The sequence below is a fragment of the Patiria miniata genome, unplaced genomic scaffold (genome assembly GCF_015706575.1).
Source record: "Patiria miniata isolate m_02_andy unplaced genomic scaffold, ASM1570657v1 HiC_scaffold_16, whole genome shotgun sequence".
In the NCBI taxonomy this organism is placed as follows: Eukaryota; Metazoa; Echinodermata; class Asteroidea; order Valvatida; family Asterinidae; genus Patiria; species Patiria miniata.
The window spans coordinates 9904730-9919959 of NW_024037054.1; the positions used below are offsets into that span (position 1 = coordinate 9904730).

General features: G+C 36.7%; 1 protein-coding gene across 2 annotated transcripts in view; it reads right to left on the reverse strand.

The window, feature by feature from the left end:
• LOC119722955 (5'-nucleotidase domain-containing protein 1-like) overlaps positions 1–15230 on the reverse strand; it is a 42236-nt gene that overhangs the window by 328 nt on the left and 26678 nt on the right. For both annotated transcript variants that reach the window (XM_038193376.1, XM_038193375.1), the window contains 7 exons: positions 14467–14549; positions 11326–11398; positions 7371–7545; positions 6472–6572; positions 5778–5896; positions 1951–2124; positions 824–1034 (listed from right to left, as the gene is read on the reverse strand). In XM_038193376.1, the coding sequence (XP_038049304.1) occupies positions 824–1034; positions 1951–2124; positions 5778–5896; positions 6472–6572; positions 7371–7545; positions 11326–11398; positions 14467–14549 (936 nt within the window). The remainder of the gene's footprint in view (positions 1–823; positions 1035–1950; positions 2125–5777; positions 5897–6471; positions 6573–7370; positions 7546–11325; positions 11399–14466; positions 14550–15230) is intronic.

Genomic DNA, 15230 nt, shown 5'->3' on the forward strand with positions numbered 1-15230 from the left:
AAAAAAAAAATCTAAGTTGTGAATGTCCATTATTGTGGTCCCATTAAATTATGAAACTCCAAAGTCTGACTTTGTTTTGAAAATAGAGTGGGGAAATATAGAAATGTGATTTCCTCAACAATAGAACCTACTGCTCACATTTGATTGTTTTGGACCAATGAACCTGAAGTAGGTAAGGCTTTCTGTATCAAAGGATGGAAACTCCCCAACTATGACTTCATATTGTCACTGTTTTTTATGAAGGGACAGACATTTCAAAAATGACTTCTTGTTTTCGCTTTTTTTGCTTTAAAACAATGAACTCAACCAGTCTGACTTGCTTCTACAGCAAAATTTGTGTAATGTCTTAATAACATTCATGTTGTAAGAAGCTGACATCTCCAAAATTGCATTTTTCACAAAGAGATGCTAACAAAATGTGCACACAATGTATTGAACAAAAGGGCGTAAAAGTAGAATAAGTGAGATTTCCATTTTCATGAAGGGGCGGACTTTGTTTATACATTTCAGATGCATACACCTAAACATGTGATATAAGCATTTCTCTCCCTATGGCAACACACATTGCACAGAAAATTGTAACAGTACGTCCACTGACATTTTTGTCTCCATGAAAAGACAGGCACCTTTGCTCGTAATTTTTGCTAATTAACCATAGTTTCAATGATTATTACTGCTGTCTAAGTAGATGCATTGTGGTATATTTTGCAATTGTAAAATAAGAGAACTTCTCACAATTATCTCGAAACCTGTTTTTCTTCCAAATTGACACGCCCATCTCTTCTTGAAACCATTGATGATGTTTGAAAGGACTGCCACTTACCAGCCATGTAATCTAGCTTGGGTATGGCTATGCTAGCATGCTTCCTCATCAATCGTGTCCAGAGTGTATTGACCATCACAGGGGAATGGTTAGCTTCAGCAATGTTGCATCCATTTGTTACCGTCTTGGACTGTTGGACTGGCAAGGTATCTCCAAAGAATGATCCCCACTGGTCAGACAGGAGAAACTCTCTCTCTAGCTGAGAGGGACCCTGGATTGAATGGTCAGGAGACAAAACACTAACATAAAGTACAAATCCATGCAACACTAAACGACTGTGATGCTGTCAAAAGTTATTTTTATAATGTCAATTAAAGGGTTATTTGATGTGGTTGCTGTAAAGGTACATATGGCTCACTGCATTTTTATTTGGTAGCTTCTGCACTTTTGACGAAATCACATAGACAGTCCAAAATCTGCAACAAGATCCCGCTTATTTTACGTACGAAGGCCTACTGGCTCTCCCACCAGAAAAGTTGGGTTTTTTTGTGCAAGAAAATTTAAGGAAACAATTTATCGCATACTGTGAAAATTGGCCATGCTGCAGTAGTCTTTTATCAATAACATCTTTGACCAAAACTAATATTTTAGTAATGTGCCCAATGTATGTCACGGTGAATGTATTTAGTATGCACTGCACAATGCATGCATGCTGAGTGTGTAACACTTTCATTACGTTTTATATAAAAGGAAAGAAGTCAATTTCAGTCATTGTCAGTTATTTACTGGCCAAGTTCAAATTTGTGCTAATTCAGTTGCACATTAGACTTTTCAAGCTACTGAGATCAACTTGCTGAGACCTTTTTTATATTTGGTTTTATTAAATTACATTTGAAAAATTGGTGTTAATATTGATGTTGGGTGGTCAGAAAGCCCTTTGATTTAAACACTAAAGCTTGGATATCTTAGTCATTTCCCCCATAAACCATTCGATGAATCTGCAAGTAGCACCTCATGAAGATGGTCTTCTCTTACTTAACATACAATAACATGTCATGCAAAATTTATTCACACTATTTCTGTATTAATTCAATGTAGCTGCTGAGGGGGAGCATCATTGCCAACAGCAGCAATGTACATGTAATAGTCATGCAAAGCATGGTCAGGTGGTATTGTAAACGACTTACTGATCTAATGTTTGCCTTGTCTGTGGTTTCTTCATCATTGCCATTTAATGTGCAGGTTCCATTAGGAATAAGTTCCTCTACTTCCATCTCTTCAAGCACCAACACACTCTGCCAGTTACTATAAACACTGCTGGGGTGGATATCAGAACGGATACTATCTCCAATATAAAGCACCTGCAATGCCAACAAAATATCATGAACATTGTCATTTAGATCAGAACCCAAGCGAAAATGGCTTCTGCTAAAATATTCCACAGAACATGTACTACACACTGGTCACAGAACAAAAAACAAAGGCAGGGTGTGAGTGGTTAGACAGTTGAAATATAGTTTAATTCTTACCTGTATTTTACTGAAATATAGTTATTTTTAACAATATTCAACAGTTCAGCTGTTACTTGCAACTGAAAAAGTTAATTAATGGGTGCATAAAAAATCAAGTTGTCTGAGTACGTCCAACACTACCATGTTTTGAGCCTATTTCTACTACAGCAAAAGAGTTGGATGAATAATCATTTATTAAATCATTGCAGTCACTATACATGTAGTGGATTTGAATTCTGACAAACCATAACAGTTAAACTGATATGGTTTGTCAGATTATAATCTATGATTATAACTACAATTATACACACAGTTGAATTGACCAAAATGTATGTTCAACACTGTATGTACATATCCAGGAGCTACATGTACATGTACATACATAGTCACTCTGAAGGAACTTAACAGGCTTAGCGTGCTACTAATAATGCAGTTTCCTCTAAGGATTTCTCTACCAATGAGGCCTTCTGACTGCAACACGTCTTTACAGCAGGCCACAAGCTACTGCATGTACATGAGCCCAAGCTGTTGATGATCTGTGTGCTTCAAGGGCTGCAGATTCTAACCTTGATGGTCAGTAGGATGTACAATCACTTGTGATTCCCTCCTAGATAGGCTACAATGTACTTGGTTCTAGCTATTGGATGTGACATTGACAAGTTTAATCATTTCACATTCACAAAATTATTATCTGCCACAAATTTTCCAAACGTTTTAAACCAAGCAAAAGTTAAAAATGGAACCTTCTATTCAAGCAATCCGACATTCACTTTTTGCTTTTATTTTTTAAAGAATGAAGTAGATCTTTAACTTTGTTTAATATACAAAGCATTAAAAGCGGGTTAGTGCTTAATCACATCAGAAAGTTCAATTGATACACTTTTTAGTTTAGTGGAACTTCGCCTGATGATTTAAATAAAGATATGCTTACTGGTCTCTATCAGGTAACTAATTGGTTCATGGAAAATAAGCTTAGGCTGGATGTTGACAAAACTAAGTTCATGGTATTTGGAACGTGTCCTCGATTGCCTAACTTTAATAATGTTCAGATCTCACTGAAAGGTGATGTAATTGAGCACATTAAGGTGTACAAGTACCATATCTTGGTGTTATTCTGGACGAACACCTACCATGGGCTAACCATATTGACCACACAGCCAAGATCTCCAAAATACTTGGTTCTCTCAGACGTTCTGCCAAGCCTTGCCTTCCTCAACTCACATTTAAACTTTTAAGTAGTGCCATGGTCTTGCCTCTATTTGATTATTGTGATGTTGTTTGGTCTAGCTGCTCAAATTCCCTTTTTGACAGGCTGAGTAAGCTCCACAATCGCCTTGCCAAAATGATTCTGAGCACACATCCCAGAACACACATTGCCGATCTACACGATGCTCTCTCGTGGACCACATTAAATAATCGCTGGCACCATAACAGAATGTATGAAGTTTTTAAATGTGTAAATAACCTTAAACCCAAGTTACCTGAATAGCCTGTTTATACAGCCATGTCATTCAGCTGGTACCCGCTCTATGTCAAATGGTTCCCTGCACATGTCTGTTGTTCCCACAACTTACCCGGCCAAGCATTCTTTTCAATATCTTGAGACCCTGGGATGGAACCAGCTAACTGCTTCTCAAAGGAAGGCATATACTTTGTCTCAGTTTAAACATCTGTGCAATTAATTACTGTGTTTTATGTAATATTTTAAGACTTGTTTTATCATTTACTTTAAATTTGCACCTTATCTGATCAACTTCTTGTGATATGCCTAATTGTTTTATTTTAATGACATCCCGTTTTTTTTTGTTTTTTACTTTACTTCTTTCAATTGTGGGACATTTTATTTATTTGGTTTCCAGTGGATGTGTTTTATATTGATCATTTTATTTTTTTTGGGGGGGGGTTAAAGTGGATGTTTTACATTGGTCATATTATGGTCTACTTTACACTGTTATGTGTTTGCGTCTCTCTTGCTTATGTCATGTTATTTCATTTATTTGCTGATGTGCCTAATTGTTTTATTTTAATGACATCCCATTTCATTTGTTTTTACTTCACTTCTTTGAATTGTGGGACATTTTACTTATTTGGTTTCCAATGCATTTTATATTGGTCATTGTATTTTTTTGGTTTTAAAGTGGATGTGTTTTATATTGGTCATATTATGGTCTACTTTACACTGTTATGTGATTGCATCTCTCTTACTAATGTTATGTTGTTTCATTTATTTGCTGCTCTACTATTTTGATATAATTGTACATGTAAGTAATGTTCATGTTGTCATAATATTTTGTTTGATTTTGTTTAATTTTCTACTGCATATATGTTATTAATTTTTTTTATTGCTTTTTGCTGCTTTATGTATTTGCTTAAACAATTCACATTAATTTATGTTAATATTCTGTATTTTTTTTTAATATTACTTTAATTCAAATTAGGTTTTTGCCCTTCACCGATGTTTTAAACACTGTATACTCAGTGTGTTACCTCCCGAGTGAAAGTTGGAAAAAAATCACTCGGGTGGGACTCGAACCCACGACCTCCTGCTTTCTAGTGCAGATGTCTTACCACTCGACCACCGAGCTAACGGGATCGGTTGGCCGGTTCGAATCTGATGTACATAGCAGCGGGTACCGCATAAACTATTATAAGAATTTTTGCGCCGGGGTGATATATACACTGTATACACACTGAGTATACAGTGTTTAAAACGTTCGGTGAAGGGCAAAACCTAATTTGATTTATATGATTTATATCACCCCGGCGCAAAAATTCCATCTTATAATTACTTTAATTGTTTAAATTTTTTACAGGGCCCTCAAGGAAAGCATTTTTTTTTAAACTGAAGACTGCAAATAAAATAAATAATGTGTTACTAGTCGCGACTAGTCGACTAGTCGTGACTATTTATCGCAACTAGTCGCGACTATTGAAATTCACTAGTTGCCCAGACCTAGTATGCAGGATTTCTTGCACATCTAAGCAAGTTGATCTGCAGACTCAGACTACCCAAGATACATGTATATGCAGGATTTCACAGGAAGTAACACTGAGGTTTGCTCCTGAAACACACCGCTGACGTGAGAGACTAGACCCAGTTGTCTCTGCCAAATAATCACCCTTGGAGTGCTTGTTATATCGAACTGTGGGTGTTCAGCTCCACATTTCTTATAACGGTACTGCAAGAATTGAATTGTTTCAATTTCTGGCATTGCTCTGTTGACTGACCTTTAGCTTTGTATAAAACATGATGTACACTCTATGCTTCACTGAAAAATACGAGAAAGAGCCTTTTGAGGGACATGCAATGGGCATGGAGGGTGTGGCTTAGGAGACTTTTTTCAGGGGGGACTTTTGATATATATATATATGCAAATGTAGGTGAACAGAGATGAGTCATTTTCTGTAACAGATCAATCACTTTGCTAAAGGACCAATTGATTTCATTTGGGTGCACAGTTATTTTAACTTTTGAAAAAAAGTTGCGGCTGATGAATACATACCTTAGGGTCCTCCTTGCCGGTAAATGTTTGGATGTACTGATTGAATAGCTGGACATTGCCTTCTAGATAGCACTGGCCGTCCTGCAGCTCAGTCACAGCTTCCTGTTTCTGACCATCAACTAAACAGTCAATCAATAGTAACAGACAAGCTCACAAATGAAATGGCTGTAGAATGAGCTTCTATAATAACAGTTGCAGCAGGGAATTGCATGGACGATAAAGACTATGCTAGATATGCATTAGCTGGCAATGATTGGTACATTAATTAGGAGTGCAACTTAGTAGCCTTTTAAAATGACTGATTGCCATTGAAAAGTATTACGTGCTACGTACTTCCAAATTGTGTCACATTCTTAAAATGCTCATCTGCCTGTGTAAAGACCTTTTTAGAACATAAAGTATATTTCGGTATGAACAAGGGCATATGGTGGAGAAATTTGTGTTAAAAGAAATAGGAAAAAAGTATCCCTTTTTTTTTGCGATCATGTGGCAACATCTAGTCGAAACTCCTCAATCATGGGACTATCCAATTCTGTCAACAAACATACATACATGTACCGGTACAAGAATCATTCAGTGAAATATAAAATGCTTAATTTAATACAACAAATAGTCTTATTAACTATCAAATATATATACATGCAGCAAGGGCCTGGCGATCATACAAACAATGTATCAATAACATTAATCTTACCTAAAGTATAGAACGGTCGCTTGCTAGGATCCTGTGTACTGAAGAATCCAGGCTTACGTGCCTGCAGCAGACAGATGTGGAAATAGTTTCGCCAATCCTCTCTGTGAAAACAAAAATGTCACAAACATCAACCAAATATCCAAAAATGTCACAAACATCAACCAAATATCCAAAAATGTCAAAACCATCAACCAAATATCAAGACAAGTCACAAATATCAACCAAATATCAAAAAAAGTCACTAACATTAACCATATATCCAAAAAAGTCACTGACATCAACCAAATATCCAAAAATGTCACAAACATCAACCAAATATCCAAAAAAGTCACTAACATCAACCATATATCCAAAAATGTCACAAACATCAACCATATATATATCCAAAAATGTCACAAACATGAACCAAATATCCAAAAAAGTCACAAACATCAACCATATATATCCAAAAATGTCACAAACATCAACCAAATATCCAAAAAAGTCACTAATATCAACCATATATCCAAAAATGTCGTAAACATCAACCATATATCCAAAAATGTCACAAACATCAACCAAATATCCAAAAGTGTCACAAACATCAACCATATATATCCAAAAATGTCACAAACATCAACCAAATATCAAAAAAAGTCACTAATATCAACCATATATCCAAAAATGTCACAAACATCAACCAAAATATCCCAGAAAGTGACAAACATCAACCAAATATCAAAAAATGTCATGAACATCAAGCAACTATATCTAAGAACTCAGTGACTCTAAGATGACTCAAGTTTCTGACTTTACTCACTACTATACGAAATGAACAGATTCATGTTGCGTATTATAATATACATACGTACATGCTGGAGACAGTTTACATGTATGTCAAGGTATTCTGATTAGCTCACCCCAGAATGTAATTCATGGCAGAATTAGCAAAGTGTGGATGGGCACTGCTAAGAAGGAAGACCATCTGACACTTATCATGTAGACTTCTCAGCCAAGTCTTCAAGTGCTGACTACATTGTTCTAGATACTTGCTAGGCTCCTCTTCACATGCTGACAAAATGGTGTTTTTTTTCTCTGGCAAGACACAATACAAATAAAAGTAAATAAAAAGTTTTTGTTAGTTAAGTGACGACAGGGCTATATATGCAAACTTCAAACTCATGACTTCAATTGAGCTTCAGAGCATTATTGTAATTGCAAGTTGTATTTCTTCACTTACAATGTAAAACCAACCACTCAAAACTTAATTGATGTATTTTGGAATTGATCCTGGGCCTAATTTCATGCTGTCCAAAGAATTCTGCGCTTATGCTGACCATTTTGTGCTAACCGTGTTAGCAGAAAAATTCTGTGCCAACCCGGTAAGCACAGAATCCTTAGTTACGGGATGTACACATGCGCAGAAGCCAAAATTCCTCACTAACGCATGAAACATGGGCGTCAATCCTGGGGGGGACAGGGGGACATGTCCCCCTCTCCCCCCCCCCCTCTCCCCCCCCCCCCCCCCCCCACAATATCAAATGTTCCCCCCCCCCCCCCCCCCCCCCGGATTTTTGAACTCGTGTCCCATTTACAGGGCCCTATTATGTACTACAATGTATCTTTTGCTGAAAAAATATTGGTTAAAGTGGTCAGAAATTGCCTCAGATAGCACCACAGAGCATTTAGAATCCAAATTTTTTGGGGGGGCCCTTAAGTGGGCCCCGAACCCCACGCCTGTAGCTCAGAATTCTGGTAGCCAATTGAATGACTCCAATCTCTAAAAACGATGTTCAAATAGATATCTTTTGCTACGAAAATATTAGTTAAAGCATGGAGAAAAGTTGTAAGAAATTGCTTCAGGTCACACCACAGAGCATCTAAAATCCAATTTTTTTCGGGGCCCTTAAGCGGGCCCTGAACCCCACACCGTAAGGGCTTCGCGGTCGCATCAGTTCTGATCAAGGTATGTCCCCCCCCCCCCCCTTTTTGAGAAGCGATTGTCGCCCCTGGCGTGAAATACGCTTACCGCAAGCAGGGCATTTTCTGCTACAGTATAAAGCAGGGATTTTTGCAAATGGTAAAGCAGAGCCATGAAATTGGGCGCTGGTTTCAATGGTCTGCTATGTTTATTACCATGCAGAGACACTATTTGATAAGAACAGGGATGAAATTGTCAACTTTTTAAAAAAGTCTGAAAATTGTATTAATTAACCATAATTAACCACACATACATGTATTTCTGACTTTGATTATGGCGGTGTGCCAACGCAATGTAAAAGACTGTCAGTTTAGGGGTACTGTACCCATCCTGACAGATTCCAACAAAACATGTTGTTGGGGTTTGGTGGGTTGATTTCTGTTAGAGTTCAAGGTCTGAAAGATGCATTTCTTTCTACATGTATACTGATAATATCTTTCTCCAAAACTCAAAAAGTCTGAATTCAGACAAAAGTCTGACAAAATCTCATGCCTGTAATAACTCTGATCTATTGGCAAAGCGCATAACTTTCGATTTACAATTTACATTATTGCACCCTGTTTACATTCTTTTTGTTTTTAACAATCTTGTCTTCATTTATTAAAGGGCAGTGGCATTTTTTTAATGCATGCATGTCATTGAAGTAGCAATTATTTCCCACATATCTGCTGGTGATTTGAAATATTTGAGGCAAATTTTAATGTTTTAAAAAGAAGGAAATACATGTGTAACATGAGCACAAACATGAAAAAGAAGATAATGATGATCATCTACATGTATATTATTATCATCATTGAGTACCAGGCACCAAGTTAAATTTTTAATTATATTCAAACTAACTTAAATGGATATCTGCTACAAAATTATTGGTATATTATGCAGGGGTGTAAAATCTCCCCTTTTTAGCGGATTTCCGCTTTTTTGTTCAGCGTGCCACATTTTGTTTTCCGCTTTTTTTTTTCAACCTATGGTCCAGAATTTCCCCCGCTTTTTCCCCAGCGCGTACAAGCATTGATTTTATTCCGTTTATTTTATTTTCTGCGGCTGCCGAACGCACGCGAAAAACAGTCGATCCGCTCTTCACATAGCTCTGTGGTGCATGCAAGCGAGTATTCAATCATTCATGTACGTTTACTGTAAATGTGCCGTATACGATCGGATGTGCATGCATTTTACAGGTCGAAGCCGCGTTGCGTGTGTACAACAGCATCCGGGGAACCAACAGTCATTGCGCTGTGATTGGCTGCAGATAAATATGAACATTCACACATGCGCCAAGAAGCGTGTTGGGACTATTGTGGTAGTGACACACAATGATCTCCACAATAACTCGCTGTAAACATCGAAAAGATCACTTTGCACACGTCTTATTGCAAATAAGGCCTCGAAATAAGACTCATATAGTGTCGCCGCGCCGACAGAGGGCTTCATGCGGGGCAAAGTTCATGTGTGCACTGCATCTGCATTCCGCTGCACGTACATGAACATATGTTTAATAGTGTGTCGTTTGGTACATATTTTCATTAACATTATTAATTCCGCAAGATGTCAGTGCAACACAAATGCATAATTGTCCAAAGAGGTTGGGAGTTTGATACCGACATTGACAAGACCGATCCTCAAGTTACAAATCCATGGAAATGTATTTGGATGGAACACACCGTTCATCAATCATGGGCAGAAATAAGGCAAAACACTCAGAAAAATCCAAAAGCCTGGACGTCTGATGTGCATTCTTTTCTAAAGTAAGAGCTAGATGTAAACTTTATAGGAATTTTATTTTTGCGGGGTGGGGCTTTGGTAGACTCGCACTACAAACCTCAATTTCAACACAGTTTTCACATACAAGTTGGCCATTTAGGCAGTTTCAAGCCAATATGATGGAAAAGTTAACTTAAAAACATGCATAAATTGCAAAACATTTCCACCAATACAGGGAGGTTAAAAAAAAAGAAACCCAAATGTCGGGACCATTGATTTATTGACGTTCTGCATGTAGCACTTTCACAATCTAGGACATGAAAGCCCAATTCAAAAGCTTTCTTTTAGTACAAAAATCATTCAAATCACTCATGTACTTTTCAAGTTACGGAATTTTAAACACAACCACCATTTTAAAGAACACAAAAAAGTGTGCGTTCTTTCAGCAAAACGAAAACAATTCACACACATCCCTATGTGATTTGTTTTCGTTTTGCTGAAAGACCTTCACTTAAACAATGGTCCCAACATTTGGGTTTCTTTTTTTTTACTCACCCAGTAGTTGGCCCAGGAGGCTGTAAAATGCACCACAGAGCATCTACATTTCAAAAGTTTCCTGGGGCCCGCCTAAGAGACCCGGGCCGTAAGGGCTTTGCGCTTCGCGCTTGCAGGTTGGCTATTTACAGGTTCAGCTGTTTTCAGCTATTTTTTTTTAAGCTCCACTCACACCCCTGATGATGCACTCAAACTTTAAAGCAAGCAAGCATATTTTTGTTCCTGGTGTTCCTTTTTTAATTTGGTTTCCCGTTTCATGTTTTCAAAACCAGTGTTCATGTGAAAGTCCCATATGGGCCTTTGTTAATTAGTCATTATACACATGTGTACATACCTGCATAATGAAACTGTTTTGAGAATGGAAAGTTCCGCACTTGACAACAAGCCCAGAAGACTTCACATGTGGGTGAATGCATCTCATGCCACTACATGTTCCAACCATACGCGCAATGCATAAGAGCACGCATTTTGTCAGATAGGGTTGCACATTTGGTTGCGCAGTCACAGATGTGATTTGTCAAAACATCATGAAGTGGTGCTTAAAAGATCACTCAATTATCTGATGTCACAGGCTTATTTACATGTATATAGCATTATGGAATTGACTACAATTGTACATGTACTATCATTTAGAGTACCTTCATACAGAAATCCTTTGACATAGCCTTCAACACAATCCTTGAAGATCTCAGGCTTAATCAAGCCTTCATTCTGAAAATAACACAAAGTTTACAAACAAATTTATAACAGCAGCATACATGTATGCACATAAAAACGTGTGAGTTTTGGACTTAGTTGTATACTTCATGTCTGAATTTACTAATTAACTAAAAAGAACATTCAATTCGTGTTTGAGTTTACTATAAAAAGAACATTCAATTCAGTTTTTTAGCATGCGATCTGGAAAATTCAGTAATCAAATATAAAAGTGCGGTCATTCAAACTGAAATTATCAGCGAAGATCATGCACATTCGCCCAAGCTTTGAGGCAAGAACATGTGGTCTAATGAATCCATCAATGGGCAAGCATTTTCAACAAGGGGAGTCAGGTTGGCGTAGCGGTACTTTCCTCGCCTTCCACCGCTGTGACCCGGGTTTGAATCCCGCCTGGGCCAACATGTGGATTGGGTTTTCAGTCCCTACCTGATTCTGTGGGTTTATCCCAGAATATCGTTCTGGGCTTTTCCTCCCACCTCTAAAACTGCAACTTCTTCTCATTGTCTTATCTCCACAATTTCTTCAGGCTTGCCTGCTACAGTGCCTAGAGCCCTTTTGAGGAATCCTTGGTTTCATTACCAGAAATGATTAATAATAATAATAATAATAATTTAGAAAATGGAATTCAAATACACCACTAGCACCATTTTTGGAGAACAATCGCAGAAAATTGCAAGAACTATATATCTATAATTCAAAGAAGATATGTGCACATAATTAAAATATAGATAAAAAAATGTTTCTTATTTGAAAGTATTTTAAAAGTTGATATAGGTCAGAAGAAATATAGAGCAATGATAAAAGAATAGATGCTGAAAAAAAAAAATGACAAGCTAAAGTGAAAATTTAAAAAAAGGTAAAAAAGATGAAAAGTGCAGCTATCCTAATGTAAGCCTTTGATTTCATTGTAACTTTTGCTTACTTTTGATACCCATTTATTTGATTTGCATGTAATTATTCTTAATGCGCAAAAAGTGCTAAATTTATTGCACATAAACAGAATGAAAAGAATCGAAGGTCATAACCTCATTAAATCAAGTATGCCACATTGAATGACGATTAGAAACTATTTAATTGAACAACGCATTTTCTTATTTGGATGTGTTGGCAAGAAGATTTGAATGTCTATAAATGAAATTGAACGTATTAAACATGAACAGTAATCAAAGAATAGGCACTACGATCAAAATCGCTTGACTATGTACTTTCAAAAATGAATTTTTTGACAAACTTGAGCGGGAAAACCTATATTAGAATGTCACTGTTACATTATACCGGTACATAGGGGGAATAACACACTCATACATGTAATTGAAACTTAGATGTACCGGTATGTATCATAAAAAACTTCCCCATTCATAGGAAAAACTAATTTATTTTTCCTACACATTTTCAACATTTAGTAAATCTGTAAGACCAAAATGATGTTGTGTAAAAAAGAACACCAATCCTTCTGTAGGTTAAGGCATGTTTTATTGTAAAGCATTAAGTTTCAAACTAAAAACCAGAAATCCCAAAACTGAAGTTAATTTTTAAAGAAATAATACTGAATCACATTTTAGAGTAAAAAATCAAGATTTGTCAGACAACTTTTAAATTTAAAACACTTTCCTATGACAGTGGCCAAGTCTAGTGCCCTGTACAGACAGTGTCCAGTAGCGCCCACATACCTGTGAAGGTAACATGACAATTCCATGAATCGTCCAAGAGTTGGAATTTTTCTAATTCAGTGTTTTGGAGGTTACTGTTAACAACTGCTATACGTTTTGGAGGTTACATACATGTAAGTGTTAACAAACCTCTGACAAAAGTTTAAGTTTGGTGTTCTTGCATCGGACCATGTTACATGTACTTGGACTTTGCAGTGTGTGCATGGTTTGGGAGGACATTTGTGTTTCTGTGCAGTGGTCTCATCATACCTGAAGTAAATTGAGACTAAAGCATCAATTGTACTTTAATTGTGCCTCGTACATGTGTACATAAAGTTTTAGCTCATTTTAACAATCTTATTTGACTGTCCTGTTTCATAATTAAAACTAGTACACACATTTTATTGTGGAGGTTTCATTAACTGTTTAAAACTTTTTGTAGGTATCCAGTTCTTTTTAGAGTTTTGAAGGGTCCAAGGGGATGTACAGGGGCAATTCCAGAAATACAAACATACATTTCAGAGACTTAATTTGGGGGCTTGCAATTCCTCATGTATTTATGCTGTCAAACACTTGTTTTTTAAGCATCCTTGGTGTAATTCCTGAAAAAATGTAGTGATTCCATTCTCCATAAGCGTAATTGGTCCAAAAAAACTTTTCCTTTTTGTGGTCCTATCAAAATAGCTCTTGGGCCACTGATAGAAAGTGATGCAGTTTGTTTGTACATGTAAGAGGGACCAAACTGAAGAAAACAACCAAAGAAAAAAGCTTTTTGGTGAAACTGACCAATGTTCATGGCTTCAGACATCCATGTTTTTGGTTTCGGACATACACTTGCGAAATATTTCATTTTGTACGTTCAAAAACAAACAAAGGAGGTCAATTTTCAATACAGCACATGGATTTGAAATGAAACAAGTTTCAATCAAAAGGGTTACTTTCAAATTGTGCAACTTTTTTTTTTTTTAAGCAACAAGACCTGGAGTAGGATGTGGCACGTCCGAAACCAAAATGTCTTACTTTAGAATTTCTAACCGATATTAAACTTTCATTCCAGGATTTCAACGCAGCTTGCCATTTTCTAGCATTTTTCAAAAAGCCAGAAATGTTCTTTTTTTTTTATTTTGAGTACTTTAGGATCTTTAAATACTCCCTGAATCTGCCGCAACATCACACAAAGCTTGCAGTAATAACACAAAGAGTAACATACAAACAGTTCAATTTTGTCAAACCTGTTTACATGCATGCACTTCCATCAATATGTCATCAAGGAAAATATATACGATGTTCAGAAAATAATAGGTACCGGTAACTGCATGTTTTGTAAAACCTCAGTTTCATACTCTGCAAATACAACTGCATACATGTACATACATGTACATTTGATGCACTTTGGATGTCCACGTATTTTACCTTTTGTTCTTGTAAGTCAATCATACGAGCTAGAAGCACCATGAACGGGAGGTCGTAATAGTTCTCAGTATATCCAAACTTTTCTGCAAAACAAAACACAATGCAAGAAAAACTAACATTATAAATAGGTTTTTCCTCATTCTATTTTTAGAAGCTTCAAGGAAGGAGTTTCAAGTAAATTCTGCATGTATAAATACCAACTCCAATTAAATACTGACAACATGAATGAGTATGGTACTTTCATTTTGACATTATACATGTAAGTACCAGTAATTAATCATTAAAGGAAAACAATATGAGACAATTTTTCTCAGATATTTCTGCACTTTGGCTGTTGGAGGCAGTTTAGCAATGTTTTATTTTGATGGCAAATGCCTGGCGAAACAATCTGTGTCCTCTCAACGACTGTCACAAACACGTCCAAGGAACTACAAACATAAATATCACCATTTCAAAGAAAAAGGATACTCATTGTATACCATGATGCTATGCTAACATGGTAACTTCCTGATATTAAAGGCCTCCAGCTGACACAAGACTGCATTTTTAAACACATATACATGTAGCTGACATTCCCAGTGAATTTAAATGACTTTAAAACCATATTCATAAATACCTCAGACAGTTTAGCCATTCCTATTGGTCGAGAGCCCGTCACGTGGCCGGTCTTAAACGGATGATAAAGACATGGCTAGCTGGTCTTAAAAACTTTTCCAGTGTCACAATAAAATGTGGACTCCTAAAAATCCAGTGCCTCTTACCGT